At 36.6% G+C, this 21521-nt stretch overlaps 1 protein-coding gene across 5 annotated transcripts in view; it reads right to left on the minus strand.

Moving 5' to 3' along the window:
• Positions 1-230: 230 nt before the first annotated feature.
• Positions 231-21521, minus strand: part of rap1gapa (RAP1 GTPase activating protein a) — a 51659-nt gene continuing 30368 nt past the window's right edge. Inside the window, exons 4-27 of one of the 5 annotated variants that reach the window (XM_079477892.1) lie at positions 19464-19499; positions 17851-17898; positions 17316-17354; positions 17033-17218; positions 16490-16593; positions 15063-15141; positions 14798-14851; positions 14460-14543; positions 12777-12877; positions 12437-12566; positions 11178-11333; positions 11018-11089; positions 10779-10865; positions 10552-10692; positions 9032-9172; positions 7161-7238; positions 5441-5550; positions 5116-5211; positions 4570-4689; positions 4278-4413; positions 3893-4004; positions 3689-3768; positions 3131-3177; positions 231-2795 (exon numbers count right to left, since the gene is read on the minus strand). In XM_079477892.1, the coding sequence (XP_079334018.1) occupies positions 3169-3177; positions 3689-3768; positions 3893-4004; positions 4278-4413; positions 4570-4689; positions 5116-5211; positions 5441-5550; positions 7161-7238; positions 9032-9172; positions 10552-10692; positions 10779-10865; positions 11018-11089; positions 11178-11333; positions 12437-12566; positions 12777-12877; positions 14460-14543; positions 14798-14851; positions 15063-15141; positions 16490-16593; positions 17033-17218; positions 17316-17354; positions 17851-17898; positions 19464-19499 (2199 nt within the window). In that variant the 3' untranslated portion in view covers positions 231-2795; positions 3131-3168. The remainder of the gene's footprint in view (positions 2796-3130; positions 3178-3688; positions 3769-3892; positions 4005-4277; positions 4414-4569; positions 4690-5115; positions 5212-5440; positions 5551-7160; positions 7239-9031; positions 9173-10551; positions 10693-10778; positions 10866-11017; positions 11090-11177; positions 11334-12436; positions 12567-12776; positions 12878-14459; positions 14544-14797; positions 14852-15062; positions 15142-16489; positions 16594-17032; positions 17219-17315; positions 17355-17850; positions 17899-19463; positions 19500-21521) is intronic. The other 4 variants (XM_079477889.1, XM_079477888.1, XM_079477890.1 and 1 more) reach the window with 4 other exon arrangements.

Below are 21521 nucleotides of genomic sequence, written 5' to 3' on the forward strand. Positions count from 1 at the left end.
GCCGATAACAAAACGGACTTTAACTAAAAGTTAACAGGCGCGTGCGTCCATTAGAACCGTCTATCAAAAACTGAACTATCTGTATCCGTTTGTTGTGTAAAAACATGTACAACAGTGGTGAATCTTTGCTTTTTTAGAATTTGAGATACCACACCATAAATGTAAAGAACATTCTCTCATCGAACATTTTTAATCCTGAAAAACAGGAAATTAGAAAGACCATTCACAATGAAATATCACACATATTTATTTGTTTCAGAATTTATGGGCAGTGTGTCCAAAAAAAGCTGTATTTACAATAATGATTGCACAGGAGAAGGTCACATAAGCAGCAGCTCCTAAACATAAAGCATATCATACCCTGTCAACAGCATAGTTTTTGTGCTGCATCTCTCTTTTCCAGTCACATTTTATTGGAATTGCACAAGATTGGAATTGCACAAGAAAACAATTACAGTCATGTACATGGACACTTCAAAGTAAATGCTACCAAAACTATGAATTACCACGAGGGTGCGCTAAAACCTTGCCCAAAGCAGACTAAACAAACTTCCAAATTTCCCTTAGCTTACTTGTCCATACACAGCTGATCATATGTCTAGTGTTGTCATTATGATGTAATTCTTTTTCACTTCATCCAGCCTTTAATTTAGTCCAGTATGAGAAATAAACTCAATGCTTCTAAGCATGTCACTGTGCTTATTTATGAGAACTAAAGCAAACATGTATGGGTATGTACAGTTTGACAACAACATGCATTAATGGCGTCGGGCGAGGGGCAATATAAAGGCAGTTTAATGGCAGCCAGTAAGGCCAATTTATTTATCATAAAAACATAAACTATAAAAACAATATTATGCAAAGATTTCTCCTTCATTTGCTTTGACACATATTAGAATAAGGCAAACTCAACCAAATGTACTGTTCTGTTCATTGTTATATGATATTAAATCAAAGCAAACATCATATGTATAATATTTAGCATTCATTTAAAAAATGAATAATAATGGTTTAAAAGTAGAGAAAAATGCAACAACACATGTTTAAAGTCGTTTAAAGTATTGAAGTAGTGAAGATGAGTAATAAGGTCACCTAGACACATCTCATATATCCATAATATGCCTATGGCGGGTCTCTCTCTCCCTCTTTCCCTCTCTCTGTGTAAAGCCGGACCTTATACAAAAGAACTAAAAACCCACATTATACATTTTCACCTCATCATCATCTTTAATTTGGTGTCTTAGCAGTAAAAGTTATTATTATAGTACTTGATTTGAATGACTGTGATCATTATACCAGATTTTTACTTTCTGATATCCATGTATTTATCCGTGTTGCAGTCTCTACTAAAGCTAGCGGCCTAACTGTTCACTTAAGTTCAATTTACTTTACTTTCCCCAAGCCTCGTTTTACTCGTATTCAGCATTTGACAAGAATTACTTTTGGACCCTGAGTATCATCTGCACCATCTTGATCAAACTAACTTTAACACAAAGCAGAGAATAAGCTGGTTTGCAGCAATACCACATGAAAATATCAAAGACTTTTAAACAGTTAAAGTAACAAACAAGATGAGAACAGCCACCATAATATATATATATATATATATATTAAACTAAGACCCTGCAGCATGAAGCACATACTGCTTTATGGTAAACAGAATACAATCAACCCATTGATTTTTTTATCAAAACTGAGCAGAAGACATGACAAGGAGAACAGATTTACAGTTAATCCTGCTTTGTATTAGCCGGTCAGATGAATTGGTATTTTAAAACACTTATTTTAGTATCATTGACATAGGTGAATGTATCTGTTGGTAAGCCATCTCCAACGTCTAGCTGCAATGTTGCAAACTGTTTGACACCAGCCAAATCCAAATGTTAAGTTTGTAGATTTGTATTAAAACGCCCCCTTCAGGTACAGGTGGTAATAACAACCCACTATTTTTGCAATAAATTATTTAGTTAATTTTCTCCAAATGTCAAGATGACACAGCAAGCGAAAATACCAAAAATTGAATCTCTTTTAGCACTTCACCTAAACCATTTGAGAAACAAAGCATTAAAAGCACATCCACAGAAATAATGTGAAGGGAATGTAGTTGACACAAATCATACATATTTTCTGCATTAAAATGTTAACTCGTGTTATACAACTGTGTTGCTTTTTTCAAAAATAATCCAGTACGTTGACTTTCAGAGAGCTGTTACTCTGAAATAATGGCACAAGATGTATTGCAAAGCTTGTCCTGAACAAACAGTAACGTATTAAATGTCACATCAATTTAAAGAACATCAGCACATGAGAAACAGCTGAAATAAGCTCTCATCGTGCAAAGGCGTGAAACGTCCTTCATGAGACAAAGATCACAAAATAAAATGATAGCACAGTGTTAGGACCTTATACTGTACAATCTTTTAGATGAATCATTAACCAGCACAGTGAAGAGTCTGCAGACGCTGCTACAGAGCAACACAGTTCTCATTTATTTACTGTATGTACTTACAAGGGTTTTAGATGACAACAGCGAGTGGACCAATACTGAGTTTGAAGGAGAAATGGAGGACAGGTTGAATGAGCGGATGGAAGTAACACAGGCACAGCCACTATGAAGTCACTGGTTGCCTGTAACCAACTCTCTGTTATTCTTGTTTTCAGACACGGTAAGATGATCGTGGTCCTGGGTGCATGCTGTCACTCCTGCAGCCAACTGGTGGTTCACTCTTCTTCATCATAACAATAACCAGAGCTTGCTCATCGTTCCAAGGTCGTTTTTCTTATGAAAATGCTGACTGAAAAATATAACAAGATGTTTACAATCAGGTGAACGCATTAGCATGATTAACTTATATATATATTATAAATACTCAACAAAGGTTAATTCAACATATTTTTTGTTATATAGCATTACATGTATGTCATAGCTTGATTTTATAATGTCTGATTATAATGTCTAGTTCAACTTGCTTAAACCTGTTTTTTTAACTCATTCAGGGTTTTCCTCTATTTTATTTGTTTTTAACTGTAAACAGTTTTTATTCAATATACACAAAAGTGCCAATACTGTAAGATCTTAAGACAAGAATGCAAAAATTATGCATTTTATGTTAGTAATGGTGTATTTTACCTGTTAATGAGGTCCACAAAGCAATCCAGCAGGAGAGGCTAGCAGTTCTGCACAACATAAACAGATGAAGAACAAGGTTTAAAACATTTCTGCTAACTGAAATTAAATTAAATAGTGGCCTAAAATGTTTTGGAAAAACTGGAAAGAAAATGTTGATGTTTCCTTAGAAATAAACTGAAATAAGTTTAAGGCATTGAAGTGATAATAATAAACAAAATCTAAAACAAAAAGAAATGAATTTTTTATAGCAACATAAAAAATAAACAAACAAATAATAAAATGATAAAGGCATGTAACAAAATTGCTAAAAAATGTAACTAAAATTAACATAACGAAAAACAAGAGCTAATTTAAAAAATGAAAAATACAAATTTAAACTAAAAACAAAACTGTAATAACTGAGTGAGTGGAGAAACCTTGTATACATTGCCATAAAACCCATGATCATGGCATTACAAGTGTCAAGCTCCACCAGGACCGTGTAAATATACATCAATTACTGCAAACAGCAGCTATAATCTTACACAGAATATAAAACAGTGTGTTTGTCTAACTCACCGATGTGGATTTGTGGTCATGTGGTCGCTCAAGTTTGATTTTGATGTCTGGACGGCTCTGCTCCTGGTTTTTGCCTGGGGCTGAAAAAAATGAGATATCAAGCCATGAAAAATACTAAAGTATGCTAAGTGTGTTAAAGTCCACTTAGGTCAGGTTCAGACTATAGACCTAAAATGTAGAAGTTTGGAGTGTAAGATTTCTCACCAGGAGAACTTCCACTGCTGGTTGTACTGGGAGTGCTCATGTTGTCCTCCAGCCACATGCTGTACGTGAACGAGTCACGTTTGTGAGGAGTGCCCGCAGAAGACAAACTCTCCTGAATTTAAAAGATTTGACACATAGATCTTAAGAGATATACTGACATTGTCCCCAGTTTCTTCAGTCTTGTTGAAGTTGGTTTTAGAATAAAGACACTAGATACCCATAAAATACATAAACAATGCTCATTAATAACATAAATAATAACCATAAAGTTCAAATCAGGAGAATGTCACTTTTTTAAACAATGCGTTACATTACTTCAGCACAACTAATAAAGTAAACAGTGCTATTGCAATGTTACTTTATAAGGAAAAAATACAGTTCTCACCATGCCAGTGTCATAGTCCTCGGTAGCCTCGGTTTCATTCTCCTCTACCACACTAGCAAAGCTGCTGGCGTTGGATGAGGAGCGAGACAGATCATGAGCCTCAGGGATGGACGGAGCCCGACAATACAAGCTTGCGCTACACGTATACAAAAACACAAACACTTAATACAAGGACAACTTTGATGTCTCGCATACTCCAAAAAGCAAATCCATTTTTCTGTATCTACGAACCACTGAGAGATTAATTCTGAACCACAATCTGGTGGAAACATCACATAAGGTGAAGCTGTACCTGTTTTTAGCGACCAGAGCCTCAGGTGAACTCTGATTGGAGGAGTTTTCAGACTTGGGGTCCTGGGAGGCGTGTCCACTGTCTGGTGTCTTCTGTGTGTAGGGGGAGCACTCCCTATTGCTGCAGAGACAAACACTGACCATTAGAGGGCACAAAAACATCATGTTTAAACTCAAAAGTGAGTCGACGGCATCCAAGGTCAACTGCATGCTACGTTAGCAAGAGAGGTTAGATTCAACCATACTGTACATGCTAACACACTACATTAAAACACACGCAAGTTCAAAGCAATTCTAAGGGCCTGAAAATGTTTTAGCACACTCAACGAAGGTCATTTTATGCAAAATCAGTTCAACACTCACTGATTGGTTGAAATATTTGCAGACAACCGATCAGTTTTAACATTGATGATTTTGTATAGGTGACTGTTGAATGACGCTAAAGACAATAATCTGCAATATTCCAAAGATGCAGTTTTATGGCCGGGTTAGGAGAGCAGCTAGTCTAAAGATAAGAAGGTGATTTTCTATAGATGTTCATTTATACTTTGAGGGATCCAAGATGAGTCTCCCATTCTTGAGAGTGATGCTTGGTAGAGATATACAGAGCACAGTCTTGTCCTCTGACAACAGAGCAGCAATTCTTCACCAAAACACATAAACAAAAGGAGGGAGATAGCGTTCAGTGTCATCATGCCTATACTCCAATCTTCTACATTGTCATTTAGTTTAATTCTCTCCTTTGTATAAATTCAACAACTAAAAGAATTTCATCATCATGCCAAAAACCGTTTCAAAGTGGCCATCTTTATTTTGTAAGACCTGCTTTTTCTTAAAAAAACGTTTCACACAAGAACAGAACAAACTCTTACCTTTTCTCTTGCACCTCCTGGATGTTTTCAATCCCAATAGCACTGCTCCGTCTAGAGCTGAAGGGTCCTGATTTCTTCCTTGTTGGGCTCTTCCCTGGAATGATCAAAGACTGCAGGAGGGAACAAGAAGTTGAGTGAGCCAACAATAAAACTCAGAACATCCATTAGGCTTCTAATCCCACATCTCTACTTTCATATCATGATAGTCCTTTGAGGTTTGAGTCATATCAATACAGACACATTCACCATGTGGATTCAAAGGAAACTTTAATGCACTGTATTTCATTCAGTTCTGTATTTCTGCACGTCTGCTTCTGATTGGACTATTATCTATTATATATGTGTGTGCTCCAGTGTCTCACAGAACAATAGCCCTTGTTGCACAGCCTGACCGGCGGGGTGGAGCTAAAGTGTGTGCTTGATGGTTTGGGCCTGAACTGCGAGATGAAAGATGGGAGCAGGATCTCCTGAGCTTCACTGTGCTGGGCTTTCACTGTTGGACACTTTGTTCTCTCTAAGCTTGAGCACTGGGAATTTAGAGCTGCTTTACAACTTGAAATGAAAGACTTTCAAAAAGGCTTTTATCTAAAATGGCTTCAAAGGCTTTGGGAAGACTTTCTGTTGCCTTTCTGTCTTTCCTTTATGTTTCAATCCTGTCAGCTTTCGGTGAGGGTACAATTACAAAACAAGAGAACTGACTTTAAAGACTAGTACATGCTACACAAGACAAAAAGTGACGTTGGACATTAAAACACAAAACGCAATGCGTTACATTAGTGAAGAAGGTATAACAACACACTGAATGGATAATGGTGATGTGAATACTTAAACACAAAAATATGAAAAAATGCTGCTGGGCTTTGTTGACATTATAAACTTGCAACGACAAACACTGCAAATAAAATTTAAAGGGATAGTTGTCATTTTAAACCTGCATGACAAAAGAAGATATTTGGAAGAATGTTGGTAACCGAACAAAGGCGTTACCAATTCACTTCTACTGTATGAACACAAAACCAATGAAAGTGAAACAGTTGTTTCGATACAACGTTCTTCAAAATTTCAGTCACACAGTTTTGAAATGATGACACAATTACATTTTTTGGGTGAACTATCCCTTTAAAGCATGCCAGCTTATTAGACGATGCTCATTATAGAAGTGTCTTACATTAGAAATAGGGTTTGTTTAATATGCCTGGGTAATATGGCATGCATGGCCAGAAACTCAACGCATCACAAGCTGTGTCTGATGTGATGGTGTTTTAAAATTGTGTAACAAGTAATATCACTCAATTATTGCAATTTATATTTATAAATAAAACCACAGTATTTTAAACAGACAAGGAAAAAGCAATTCATCAAAAATAATTGTATTACAATAGCATTATAATGTATTAGATTATAATAGCATTATGTAATTTTTGCATGATTTGTATTATTTATAAAAAAATATTATTACTTTTATAAAAATAAACTATTATAATATAAAAAAAGGTTTTAAGTGATTTACTATGAATGTACACAATAAAGTGAATTGGTCCAGTGCAGCCACTTACTTACATTTAGACAACTATATGTATTATATGTTATTGCTATGATATGAATGCTGAAAAAAATCAACTGCTCTAACTGCAGTAGTTTTAGTCTTGGAAGCATACAGTAAGTCATGCAGTAAAAACAAATAATGCGGATGAGAGAAGAGTGAGAGTTATACATGAACCTCTTCTATGGTTCCTATTCCTATGGCACTGCCGCGGCGTCCATATTTACTGGGACTTTTGCCTGGGACAAGCAATGACTGTACAGAGCCGAGAAAGAGAGAGAGAGAGAGAGATTATGAGTTCATGCAATAGGTTATGGGTTATACAAACAGAGTAGCCTCATCAAAAAGCATGAATAGGAAGTCAAAAGCCACATGAGGAGAGAAGGGCCTGAGGAAGAGCAGGAACTGAAGCCTGTGAAGGACGAGAAGGCACAGGCAGCACATGTCTAATACATTTGTTAGACACAACGGGACAGTGAAAACAGTTAGTCAGGTTAACATAACTGAAAAAGATTAGACAAACATTCACACACAGAAACATTCACAGGTTATACAATTTTTTAATTTGATTGTTAAAAAAAAACGGATTGTCAATATAGCGCATGCAAAATAAATGCATTTTAGAAGTGCATCGCATAACCTGCGTGAAGGTCAGAACATTCATCATTCTGACATAGAAAAGGATTAATATTATCTACTCTTAACAAAACCACTGTCTGTGTCAGAGGAACGGCTCAGTATAAGGAGATATTTCTCCCGTCTCACATGGGTTGTGCTCACAAGGGGCACTGGCATGACTTAGCATGGCTCTCGCAGTGTGTGATAATCCCCAGGGCAGGTACTGTAAGAGCTGCTCTGTTTGACAAAAGTTCAGAAAAATCTTGAAGATCTGCCCTGTAGCGGTCTTTGGAGAATTCTCAATCCACACTAACCACAGCACATGCCTGACCTTACACCTGCACATTAAAACAGCAGCAGTGTATAATCCAGTCAACATACACCGAATATACATTGATCTCAGCAGGTTCCGGTGTGAGGTTGATGCTGTGGAGAAATTGTTAAGGTCAAATCATACCCAAACGTCTTTAACTTAAAACAACCAGCAGGGTGTCGTTTCCTATGAAAACATTTGATAATGTTCATTCCTGAGGGACACTGGAAGGAGAATAACATAACAGCTTACATGACCTTTATATCACATTTCCATAATTGTTTTTACACTCATGCATCAAACATATTCCTCAGATATACATTTTAGTATTTTTTCATTGTCATTCAGTATTATATAGTGGGTTTATTATAGCATTTAAAATACACAACATAGTGTATTAATGTAAGGAATTTTCTGTATTTATTTTTTTACAGCTTTGTTTAAAATTTTGCAATGTAAATATTTGCAATGTGTGTTGACCTGTCTGTAAAATAAAAAAAATAACCAGTACATTTGTTTTGTCTTCTTTTTTCTACAGTGTAGAATATAACAAATATCACTTTTCCCTAACTGTAAGGCCAATTCTGACCTCATAACAGGTCAAACCAACTCACTCTTTATGTAATAAGATGCATTGTAAAATAAATCCTGTTAAACAGAATATAATATTTTAGCAGCTGGGGCACCAGAAATAAAAATGTTTCATGTTATTTTATACCTGACTTTAGGGCTGTTTTTGTTTTTATAAACACATACATGAACAGTGTGGGGTTACATCATTGAACTCTATTATGGAAAACATTCATATGACATACCTTTATCTTAAATGCTGAACATAACCATGTCTAGTGAGTGTAGATAAATAAACAGTGAATGCAGATATGACAAACATAAAGCATGATGGAAATGAGGAAATAAAAGATGTTTCGAAAAGTGAAAGGTGCAGGAGAGCAGTTTGGTCGATCTCAGCTTCAGGAACATTGACTGGTGCGCAGATCTTTACATCTGTTGTTAAACTACCACAGTAGTTAGCAATTAGTAAATTGTTTATTTCAGACTAGGGGTAGTGGGAGGGTTTTTTTTACCCCCAGGGAAGCCAGCAGGGGGAGTTACTTACTATCCCAGGGATTTTGGGGGTCTCTGGTGAGTGGTGATGGTTGTTGTGGGTGAAACTGCCGCTCTGACTATTGTAGACTGTATGCTTCCTGATATTGAGGCCCATGGCATCCAGAGAGTGGCTCCTGCTGCGGATCACCCGCTACACAACAGGGAGAGATGGGGAGGAGATACGGTGAGCGACTGAAGGTCAGGGTGGGGCTGTGGATTGGGCGGGAAAAGGAGCTGAAGCCAGTGAATCAAAGTGGGAGAAGAACCTGTTTTGTCTATGATCTTGAGCAAAGCACAAGTGTGGAGAAAGCCATTTTTGAATGCAGTTCTGTCCATGAAAGAAAACAGCATATGGGAGTGTGGATGGAATGAAATGAAGCATGCAGTCGGATCAGTTGAGCATAGAGAGTGATTTGAGACTTGGATCAAGAAACCATTAGAGGGCAGAACAGCTTATGGGCCAGATTCCTAATGAATATTGATTACATATATCATCACTAAAGAACTGCCCAACAAAAAACTAGACCATAAAATATGTCACATCCTGTTTAAACTTTTTTTGGCTATGTGGCACTGAAAATGAAAACTGCGTGCATGAGTGGTTGTGGAAGCAAATTTGAGAGCGAGAAAGAGATGAAAATGGTTTATGAGAAGTCTGATTGATTTTTATGTCTGGATGACGACAAACCAATACAAAAAATAAAAAACAATTAAACACCTTGAAATCCTGTAATGAATTTCTAGTTCCCTCTGTATATGCATCAGGCGAATAGAGAAAATTATGTTTAATGTTAAATATTGAAATTACAGGGAAGCATTTTTGTAGGTATGTGATGTAGGTGGGTATAAGTACTAATTATAGTGTTTTTTTAAGAAGTAAAATGTTGTAGAGCACATACAGTATCCGTTTGTGATTCACAAGAGTGCATTTGTTAGACAATGTGCTAATGGGACTAATTAGTGTAAATTACAGTAATGAGTGATTTAATTTAGTCACAGCAGTTACATCACTTGTCAGCTGGAATCACAAAGATGCTGATCTGATCCAGATCCAGAGAGAGTATAGCTTGCATAATAAAGAGCAATAATAAACAATCTGATCAAACTACCAATTTAGAGGGATGGTTCACCCAAAAATGAAAATTCTGTCATCATTTATTCACCCCCTTGTCATTTTAAACCTGTATGACCTCCTTTCATCTGAAGATATTTTGAAGAAAACTGGTAACCGAACAGCGACGGAACCCATTAACTTCTGTTGTATGGACACAAAACCACTGCAAGTGAATGGGTGCCGGTTAACAAAATTCTTCAAAATATCTTCTTTTGTGTTCTACGGAAGAAAGAAAGTCACACAGCTTTGAAATGACAAGAGGGTGAGTAAATGATAACAGAACTTTCATTTTGGGGTGAACTATCATTTTAAAATAGAAAAAAACACCCCCACACCAAAGCCACAGAAAAGCTTGAGAAACATGTTCTAGTGGTATATAAGAATCCATAAGTGTCCACTCTGTCCTCCCGGATTACCTTAAAGGACTCAAAGAAGCCGCCTCCACCTCCTCCTCCGTTCTCCAGCTTGTCCTCTTCTCCTCCCAGACCCATCATGGCCTGACTGTTGATGTGCAACTCTTCATACAGCGTCTCCAGCAGGGCGGAGCGTGTTCGCTCCTGGTCACAAAAGCTTCAGGTTAGTATTATGGTGTTTAAATATGAATAGCCCAAAAGAATGTACAGTATGTGCCACTGTCATTTACCTCCAGTTTGGCAAATTTATCAGCTTTGTAGCAGGCATATTCAGCATTGATCAGCTTGGTAAGCAAGAATTCGTGAAACTCTGGACCCTGTGATGTACACAAAGATGTAAACGAAAAGCAAAACAGAACTGAATTTAAAACATATTTATAAAATGAAGGTTTTTCCCGAATGCAATACAGCAAAAGTCTTGAAACCTGTTCTCCCAAATTTATTTGATCTAATTTGTACATCAACTCACTTTCTTAAAAATGGCGGGGTTGGGGAGGGGCGGTCCAAAAAATGGTACGTCGTCTCGTGCCGTTACTGACACCTGGATAGAGACAAACACATTTATAATATATTGCCTCACAAGGGAGCGTACAGATGTGGCTGACTGGAGCAAAACCAAGATAATGTACCTTATAAAAGACATTGTCAGAACAGGCATTCTCCACCTGCACCACAACATAGGCATGCAGGAAGTTGGAGGCAATCATGTCTGGCACAAATGGAGTGCTCTCGTCTTGAAACAAGATGGCTACGATGTCATTTCCTATGTGCCTTTTCTTCTGTAACTGTGATAACAGGAAAAGTGTTAAGAGCGGTATTCCATCATTTCAAATGGGTGCTTATGTAAAATGTTCACTTCGGCATGTACGCAAACTCAAATAAACCAGACAGCTATAGAGGATTAAGAGTGACTTCATTTGCAAAATACAAAATACAAAAAAAGAGCTTTTCAATGCAAATAAAAAATTAACAACAGATTGTTCCAGTCCTGAATATCGCATTAAAAACATTGCAGTAAAAAGATGTAAAGCTCTAATTTTGTATTCGCAGCAACTATTTTATTAATGAAATATATAGTGCTAAATTTTGAGTATCTGCCGGGTGTCGCAACCTACAGTGAGAACATCCTTTAGCTGTGAATATATTCACAAAATAAAGAATTTATTAAGCTTAGGAATTAAAAGGAGCCAGTTCAAACTAGTTTAATGGACTAGTATTAATGGCAACGAATGCTGTAAAATGCACCTCTGGCTGGCATGAGATGATAATTCCATTAATGTTTGAGGTTTATGTGTCATTGATTCCATAAAATGTTGTGTGTGTAGTTGCTGTATAGCATGTCTCAACAGATGGCTGGCAAGGGCAAGCAGAGGTTTAAGAGTGTGACTTTTGCTGCCGCCCACTTAAACCCAGAAATCTGGGAGAATTACCCCATCTCTGCTAAGCGTGTGCACATATGCCAGCGAGAGAGAGAGAGAGACAGAGAGAGACTCTGTGTATGCGTTCGAAATGTAGAAGATTCCCTGAGGAGTGAGCTCTAAAAACACTCTTCCTCTGAGGGCACAGAGGTGCAGAATAAAGGTCAGTCTGTGAGTCAACAATCATGTGTGACTGCAGGATCAGCATCTGCCCCAGCGCTGAGGACTAGATTCCAACCCTCCTGCCAATCCAGATGGTCTCCTATCTGGCTCATTTATCATTTTACATCTGCATATTATCAACAGAAACCGATAATCAGGGACATCTGATTGCATTTTGACATCTAAGCTTCGTAAGATTACGATAAAATGAGCATGCTGTTAAAGATCAATAGTCTATTGATTAGGGTGCCTAAACAGAGCCTGACATGAATGTCCCTTAAACCTCAGCATGGAGGAGCTGTGAATACCTGCTGCGTGTCACCTTCTGTGTAAGGCAGCTTAGTAGACACGTGGAACATGATCTCCTTATTGTGGAAGTTGTGGTAGACAGACTCTGATCCCGTCTGTCCATGCGTCACATCCAACCCACCACGGAACCTAGCAGAAGAAAACATATTTAAGGCTTTTGCAGCATGCAATGTCAAATGCTGTTGCTAACATCTTAAACTATAATGATACTTTATGAAAGTTTTACAAGAACATTGAGTTTTTGTAAATAATGTTCAACTATTTATCTAGCGCATCTTAATTTTGTGATAGAAGATTCATTTGAAATGTCAGAGAATAACCAGTTCTGTTTGTTTTTACCCTTTGAAGTCATGAAGCTCTATCTTCTGTCCCAGAAACTCTAAGAACTCCACAAACGCAGGACTCTCCTCATTATTACCGAACAGCTCCTCCTCTGAGATCTACACAGATGAAAAAATACATTCGAGGTTTTAAAGACTGCAACTACAAAAATCTAAATGTAGTTTAAACCAAGAAAAAAAGCTATTTAAGATCTTATGATGGGTTTACATCAAGAGAGAATTGAACTACTGTATTTGCAAAGTCAATGCTAAGACGTGACTCGAAAAAACCTGATTGCCGCAAACGTATGATATTTGCTTCAAGCGCGTCATCCACACAAGCTGAAAAAACTCGAGCAGGCTATTCATGCAAAGAGGTTATTTCCTACTGTGTGTTTACATGTCCGGATGCGAGTGACGCAAGAAACAAGTGAACCCACGAGTAATATAAAGTGAGGAACGTGATGGTGTAAACACACTGTAATAATTTCAGTGATAAAAAATATTAAAAGAAATATACATTATGATGTTAGAAATGAAGAAATAGAATAGAAATATTTTAAATTTGGGTTAAAACTTTGACAACGTAAGCTCCTTTGCCGAAAATGACCTCAAAAAAGGATACAGGATTTAAATCATCCTGGGATAACATAGATAACAAGTTTGGCAGAAAAATGCATGAGATCTTGAGCCTTAAGAACATAAGCAAAAGGAGCAAATACTAATTCTATTATGCTTGACAGCTTTATTCTTTGTAATATTTTTTCCTTCATTATTTGTCACAATGTGTGTTCAATTAGAAATGTTCAAATCAGAAGCCTTTTCACTTATGATCTCACTTTTGGATCCATTATACACAGAACGCTGATAGGTTCCACACGATATTTGCATTCAAAAGCAGCACAAAAGCCTCATTCATTATCATCACTTGAATTTTTGAACAAATAACAAATAGCTCAGCCTTTCAACATCAGCTATCACAATAACAAGAACCCATAATGTTTGTTACAGTAGAAAGCCGAATATTCAATAGACAATAAAAAAAAACAAGAACATCTTGAGGACAAAAGCAAACTCTAAAATTAGCAAACCTGAATGATTCAATTAGCCTGATGAAAATGGTAATTGTTCCATTCTCTCATGTGATTCAAAAGATCGAAGCGGAAGTGCGATTGAAGAGTTCTGAAGCATAAACCTTAGTGTTTGTTTTAAACATCAGTGTTGTTTTAAGTCTCTGTGAAGTGGACCGATCCTGCTGCCCACACTGGAAAGGTTGAGTGAGTAAACACACTGATCCGTGAGAGGAAGAGACTCTTCAGGGGCGTCTCAGAGCCTCCTCTCTCATGCTTATGCGTTAAGGGTGCTGGCCGACTTCCTCTGAGAACATCTCAGGTTGCTCCCATCCGTGGCCTTAAAGGTCAAGAAGCTGCGATAATTCAATCAAACCTCTCATCTGGTTCCTCAGAGAACAATAGCTTTATAATTTTAACACAAGATAAAGAGAAGCAAGCATTTGATCGTTGGCATTGTTTCAACTGAGGAGAAAGGTCTATGTTGTTAGCCGTTTCAGATAAATCGATTCGCCAGCGCATGAGACATCTCTGTGAAGGTGTTATTGTGAAAAGATGACTCATGACAGCGAGTTATAACACCAATCAGTTTGTGTGTCAGCTGAACGTCAGAAGAAACTCGTGCAACTCACCTGTCCAAATTTCTGATAAATGACTCCAAACTTGAAGTTGTTGCTTATAACGTGTTCGTCAAAAGTGACGATGAGCCTAGACGCCTGAGAGAGAGGATGACACAATAAATAGCCTGATAAATATCCTTTAGTTACTGCTCATTTAACACAACATTCCAAACCCTTGAGACACAGCAGATTGCCCTTAAACTGGTCCAATTTCCCAATGTCACACTTTCATTAACCAGGACAAATGATCCAGCATCATGCGCTGCTGTACAGCGTGTATCAGTTTAATGCAGCTGGGATGTACAAAGACAGAACAATGATTAAATTCGGTGTCGTGCGGCTTTGCGTACCTTTGGGTAGAGCACAGGGAAAAACCGGTCCACGTTCACTTCTTCACACACGAGCTGAGAATAATGAAAAGAGAAAACACATATTGATTCTCTAGTCATTCTCCTTTGATCTCGCAAAAGTGATGCAACCCTGTGGTAGCATGTCCAGGCAAGACGGAACAGGCCCAGGGGAGGCTGAGAAAATCAATCATGTCACTCAGAGAGAATTGTGATAAACGGCAGGGGTTGGAAAACTATAGCGCTGACCCATCAGCCCGCCTCTCACCTTGGCCATCTGGACAATGTTGGGAAACTCAGTCAAACAAGATATTGGAATCACATCGTGATGAGTTTTCATTTTAGATCTGGAAAAACAGAAAGGCGTAGTTAAACACAAGGTAGCGTGTTATTATGAATGGCAAAACCCCCTTAGTGTTTATTAGTATCTAGTGTTATTTTAATATTTGTAATTTCAACTTGATTTTAAGTAAAAAATAAATTAAATAAAATTTAAAATACAAACGGAAATGTTAAAAAGAAACAAATTTGTAAAGAAGTTGAAAACCTTTTTTCTAGAAAATATAGACTTCCGGTTTGTGTTTGGCTTAATGTCTATATATAATATAACTATTTATATTTAATTTATGTTCATTTTAAATTGTATTATTATTTTGCTGTATAATAAATGTATTAAATAAACGATTTATTGAATTTTGTCGTAAGTTTATGAAAGGTTCTTCTCGGTTTCTTTTGCTTGTCATCAGAAATAATCTACAGGCACTCTATTGTTTGTGAATGTGTAGGTTAGTTGAGGGTCATGCGCAGTAATGTTTGTTTGTTAAGATGACGTTGTTGTTAAGATGAAACAGTCTATATCTACTTTTTTTCTTGTTAACACACACACACGTTTAAAATGTATTTTTTGTTATTTTGTTTTAACATTTTTATCCGTTTATAAATATTTATTTAGTTGTATTTTGTTAAATTATTTGTGACGTGTTAAAAACTAAAGGAAGTTCATCTTTCCCAGATTTGGGTCAGCATTGTGTACATTTTCTGAAGTGGTCTATATATAAATAAAATAAAACAAGATAAACTACATATATATTTTAAACAATATTACACATGTATATAGATAGAAACAAATGGGGGAATCCTGTTATCTTAAATGTCTTATCACTTAATTTGTCTTAAGTTAACACGTCCTGTTTTATAGACGCTGGAATTTGTTTTCTTTACAGCATCAAACAGCCAGGAATTAAAACTACACTACACATTAAAACCTACAACCGTAACGCTTATCAACAGCTCCGAACTTCAGCAGTTCAGTCATTGTGGCATCATTAAATGTGTCACATGGATCTGATAAAAGTAACACCCTGCTCTCTTTCCTTCACCCACACGCATTGCCCTATATTGTCCATCTGGTGCTTAATGCGGAAATGAGGGTGCCGTGTACATTTACTCTGTTTAATCCCTGAGAAAATGTGTTTTGTTGTGAGACCCAGGAAAGATTCACAGTTGTTGTCAGGGAACAGATATCACTGTGTTGTTTCATTCCCACAATATAAGCCAATGTTTAAAAGAAGTAATGGGATTGTGCCAGATACTAAAGAAGAAATATGACATGTTAAATAAGAATAAACAGCGGGGCAACCATCTAAGAGAGGGAAAGTGAGTTGGATGGAGAAAAAAATAAAAAGGTCGTCACACCTGAGCATGAGGCGGAGATGCTCTTGGTCCCCGATAACATCATATTTCATAGAAAACACCAGGTGGCCCAAGGCACTGTCCACTGTGTAGTAATTAAAGTGTTCCTAATGAAAGACCAGAAGGTGAAAGTGTGAGAGCTCATTCATCTTCACACATACGCATTTGAGTCTTGTGTCCCAACACTCCTCACACAGATCTTAGTGTTATCTGATCACACTTTTATGCACATTAGTCTAATTCATAATGGACATTAGCTTTGAATGCATTAAGCCGACAGAAGCTGAAATCTAATGTATCTTCATTATGTTGGGTTGCTGAAGTGTCGGAGTAATTTGGTTACATTTGTTAGTAATCACATAACTGAAATGTATTCAAATGGATGTGCAAATACACTAAACATCTTGGATCTTTTCTTCACGATATACTAGTACAAAACATTGTATCACGTATCTCATTCAGTTTAACCAGTCAATACTTTGCATTAAGCTTTATGATATCCTATTTCAATTTATTTATTGATGCTGGATATACGCCTGTCCTCACCTTGCCCAGAAAGTGTTTTCTGTAGATCTTAGCGGTGGTGTTGCACTCCAGTTTAAAGCGTGAGGTGGGTGACAGGAGCTGCTCTGGGTCAGTCCCGTTGCTCAGCTCGTGATTGGTCCCCTCAATCCAATAACCCCCAAACTGAGGTAGCAGAATCAAGGGAAATGGACCCGTTCTGCCGAGAACCTGAGGACGAGTGAGGAAAAACGATTAGTGCCATTGAACCCCATTTAGATATTGAGCCCAAACTATTTGATCTGCCTTTTATTGTAAAGCGAGTTACCTCATGGACGCTGGGGTAAGGGATGTAATCTTCCTCAGTCTGAAATGAGACAATACTTTTCATTAAAACAAATAACGTTTAGTGCCTTGAAACCAAACTATGTTCTTGTAATGTTGCAACACTTTCATTTTACAATGAATTCCTTTAGCTGTTCCTTTTTTTGAAACTCTGATAACTTATAAATATCCAAAAGAAATTGCAGAACTTGCTCATATCCAAATATATTTACAAGAACTTACTCACTAACCAGAGTGCATCCGATCAGTTTGATCCTTTACAGACCACATGGCACCAGGCCAAGGAATAGTGCTCAGAAGCAGCTAATCTTATTTGATTGCCGCTCCATTAGGAGAAATTGGGCAAGACATGTCTTTGAAAAATAGCTGCACCAGCTTGACTGATAACCAGCTCTTCTTTTTGAAGCAGTCTGCCTCCAGATAAAAACAGCAGCCCGTGGTCCTCAAACAATATGTGTTTTGTATTTGTGTGCACACGTGTGTACAGGGACAAAAGGGAAGTGGTGAGATGAACATACTTTGAGGGGTGGAGGAAGAGTGCATCTCTGCTCGTCCATTCTTTTGCTCTGAAAAATGAAAAGAGAATCTGTCAGCCCTATAGCAGCCGACGGGCAAGAGCCAAAATAACACCTAAATCTGCAGGGCAAAAACAACAACCAGATTACATGTTTATGCCGCTTATAAGAAAAAATCTTACTAATATATATGACTAAACAATATTAGTTATTATATAATTGTATTGTTAATTTATAACAACCACAATTGTTAATTAATTGTAAATCTATAGCAATAATATTCATAATTTAATAGTTATTATAACAATTAAATATTATAATAAAAAACTAAATACAACATCATTAAAACAAAAAACAGATACTATAATTATTCTATGTAATTATTCAAATAAAAGTAATTCTTAAAAACAAACAGCATACTGGACTATTCATAAAATGTTTGAGCTAAACAAACTCCATTTTAGCAAAGACAGCTTTTATGAGGTCAATAAAAAAACAGATCAGCACAGCATTGGTAGACATTCGAGACTGAAATGCTATCAGGTCTCAGATCAATCACAGAAAAATTACTTTTTGTATTCTCTTTAATCTCAAAATTTTATGAATATGCCAGACACTGGGAAACAAGATCAAAGCAGCATTGCAAGCATGCAGGGAGAAGACATTTAAATATTAACAAGGCTATTTTACATAAAATAAAGCATCCTGAAGAAGCTAGGATCAAACAATTTGTCCACCTAATGTCCATGTTATGATTAAGTGCTAAATTAAAAAACCCTCTTAAAAGATTTGAGACTTCAAATGGACAAAAACTATTTGTGCCAGTCTCATCGGATTCTGCTGATTCTGCTCGGATATACAGCATGTTTGGCATCTAAAACACGTTGTGCATCTGTCTGAGGTCCTCTTTTACAGAAGAAGCAGACCTATGGCTTAGAATATATAGTATATACCCCCCACAGACACCTGGAAGTCTATCCTAACTCAGAGATAAAACTTGTAATATCAAATGATTAAAATGACTCCTGGTAGTCCATATTTCATTTCTTTCTGTGTACGCAAAAACAGGATCTCTGTGTACTTGAGCGCCAGAGAAAACGACTTATTTGTTCTTGTAGTGAAATTGTTTCAAGTTTCAAGTTTAATACATTTCTAAAGCACATTTAAAATAACCGCAGTTGACCAAAGTGCTGTACAAAGAAAGTAATACACTTAGAATCAATAAGGTACTACAAAGACAAAGAAAGACCACAGTTCTCAAACAGTTAAAAGCCAATGAATGCAAATGTGTTTTCAGACAAGCTTTAAACACAGACAAGGTTGGGGCCATCCTCACTAACAAAGGTAATGCATTCCACAGTTTAGGGGCAACCACAGCAAAGGCACGCTCTCCCATTTGCTTCAGTCTTACTCTAGGGACTGCCAACAACAAATCATTTGCTGTTATATTGCATTATTGGCAAGCACGAGACTCTTCACAAAGATAAACATCAAGCGGAGCAAGAGTCAAATTGTATAGGAAAGCAACTACACATGTACTCTATAAGCAGAAGAAATCTAAATCAAGCATGGGTGGCATAAGGAAAATGTGAGAAATGTAAAAGAAAACACATTACCTGCATTTTCTCAATCATTGCAAATAAATCAGTAGTCTGGAAGAGATGAAACAAGATGAGATGAAATGAGATGAGTTCAAAGTTGACCCCGAGATTATATTTTCATGATTGGAGTATTAAGATGAGAACACAGAAGACACAACAGTTCTGGAAACCTCTAAGTGTAGCTGCATCTACAGAATATTTCATTCAGACTTTGACAGGAAATAGACATTTAAAGTTCACAGACTGTGTTCTTAATGCATGCTGCATTTTAATAATAAATCAACATTTTAATAATAGATGACAAGCTCAGAGGCAGCATCTACTAGTGTATCTTTTATCTGAGGATAAGATTTTAATACTGGTATAACCTTCTGACTGTTATTGGATCCATTCACACTCCAGGGTTAATAAGACCAATGAGACTCATTATTAGCTAGAGGCGATATTAATTTAGGCCCAACATCCGATAGCCTGATGGCAGTGAAATATGGATGATGGAGAAAAATTTGTGAGTGGTATGACTTCTGATAACAAACGTTATTGTCATAATTATTATAATTGGCTGTCCAAGTAGTTTACAAGCATCTTCGCAACCCAATTTACAATATGACATATTGAAAGCATTTATAATATGACGATTGTGACCCTGGACAACAAAACCAGTCTTATGGGTTCAATCTTTGACATTGAGATTTATACATAATCTGAAAGCTAAATAAATAAGCTTCCCATTAATGTATGATTCTGTAGGATGGGACAATATTTGGCCAATATACAACTCTTTAAAACTCTGGGATCTAAGGGTGCAAAAACATCTCAATCGCCTTTAAAGATACTGTAGAAGGCCGTTGCTAAGAAGAAACAGGTTTTTTTTAACACTCTCTAAGACCTGTAGTGGCGTTGTGGAGAGTAGATGAAACTGAAACCAAAAATTCTAAGCTTTCCATAGATACAAAACTTGAGTGGGTTATTCCCAAGCAGCCGTCAGCAACGAGTAAAGTTGGTAAGTGTGTTTCTGGCCATTTTTGTTCACAATTTTGCTTCATCCACTCACAAAAATAACGTATTGGGTTTTGAGAGTTCTGTGCGGGATTAGGAACTGACCCAAAGATAATTTCAAGAGAGACAGTGGAAACAATTCAATGAATGGAGAATAAAGAGTGGAGGAATTTCTCAGTCTTGAACAAATACTCTGTGTTTAGTACAGCATTGTTTGAGTACATTGTACGAGTCCTCCGCCATTGGCAAACAAATGCTATTACTGCCTTGAAAACAAACTTCAATCAAGTTTTACCATGTCAGGCAAAACACCATTGATATGAGCTCACAGTAAAAGATATGAGCTCACAGGGACTGGGAAGAGTTAAGGTCAAATGAACTGTGAGTCATTGAATAATAGTATTAAACTCTTTATGTCTTCATGGTTCGCATGAACAACCATTCCTCCTTAAACAAACAGATCTTTAATATTTTTTATACTAACACAATAGAGGAATATACATGATAATACTTTTACTGTAACAATAAACTTTATTTTAAAAAACTAAAATGTCTTTTTCTCACATTAGATGCACAGTGCGAATACTGAATATCCATATTACTCTCTTTTCTTTCAAGAAATTGTTGCAAAAGGAATATGTAATATTGTCTGTATTGTAATAACACATAAGTGTATTATAGTTAATAAACAATGGACTCCAAATGTCTGACACAAAGTTTTTTTCCATTTTTTAAATTATGTATGAACCTTACAATTTGTGTGACAAAACACGTTTTCAATGCAAGATGTACAACACATTATGTGGTTAAAAAATCTGTTGAAAAAGGTAACACATATGGTGCTATTAGTTAACATTAAATGCATTAGCTAGCATTAGCAAAGAATGAACAATTTAGTTTTTCCACATTTATTAATCCTTGACAAAGTTAGTTCATGTCAATACAGTTATTCATGTTAACTAATGCATTCATGCATTAACTAATTTTAACAATGACAATGTTTGATTTTAATAATGTATTAAAGTAAATCCTGAAATTAACATGAATTAATATTAATAAAAAGCATTGTTCATT

This window comes from Barbatula barbatula, assembly GCF_947034865.1.
Source record: "Barbatula barbatula genome assembly, chromosome: 17".
NCBI lineage: Eukaryota > Metazoa > Chordata > Actinopteri > Cypriniformes > Nemacheilidae > Barbatula > Barbatula barbatula.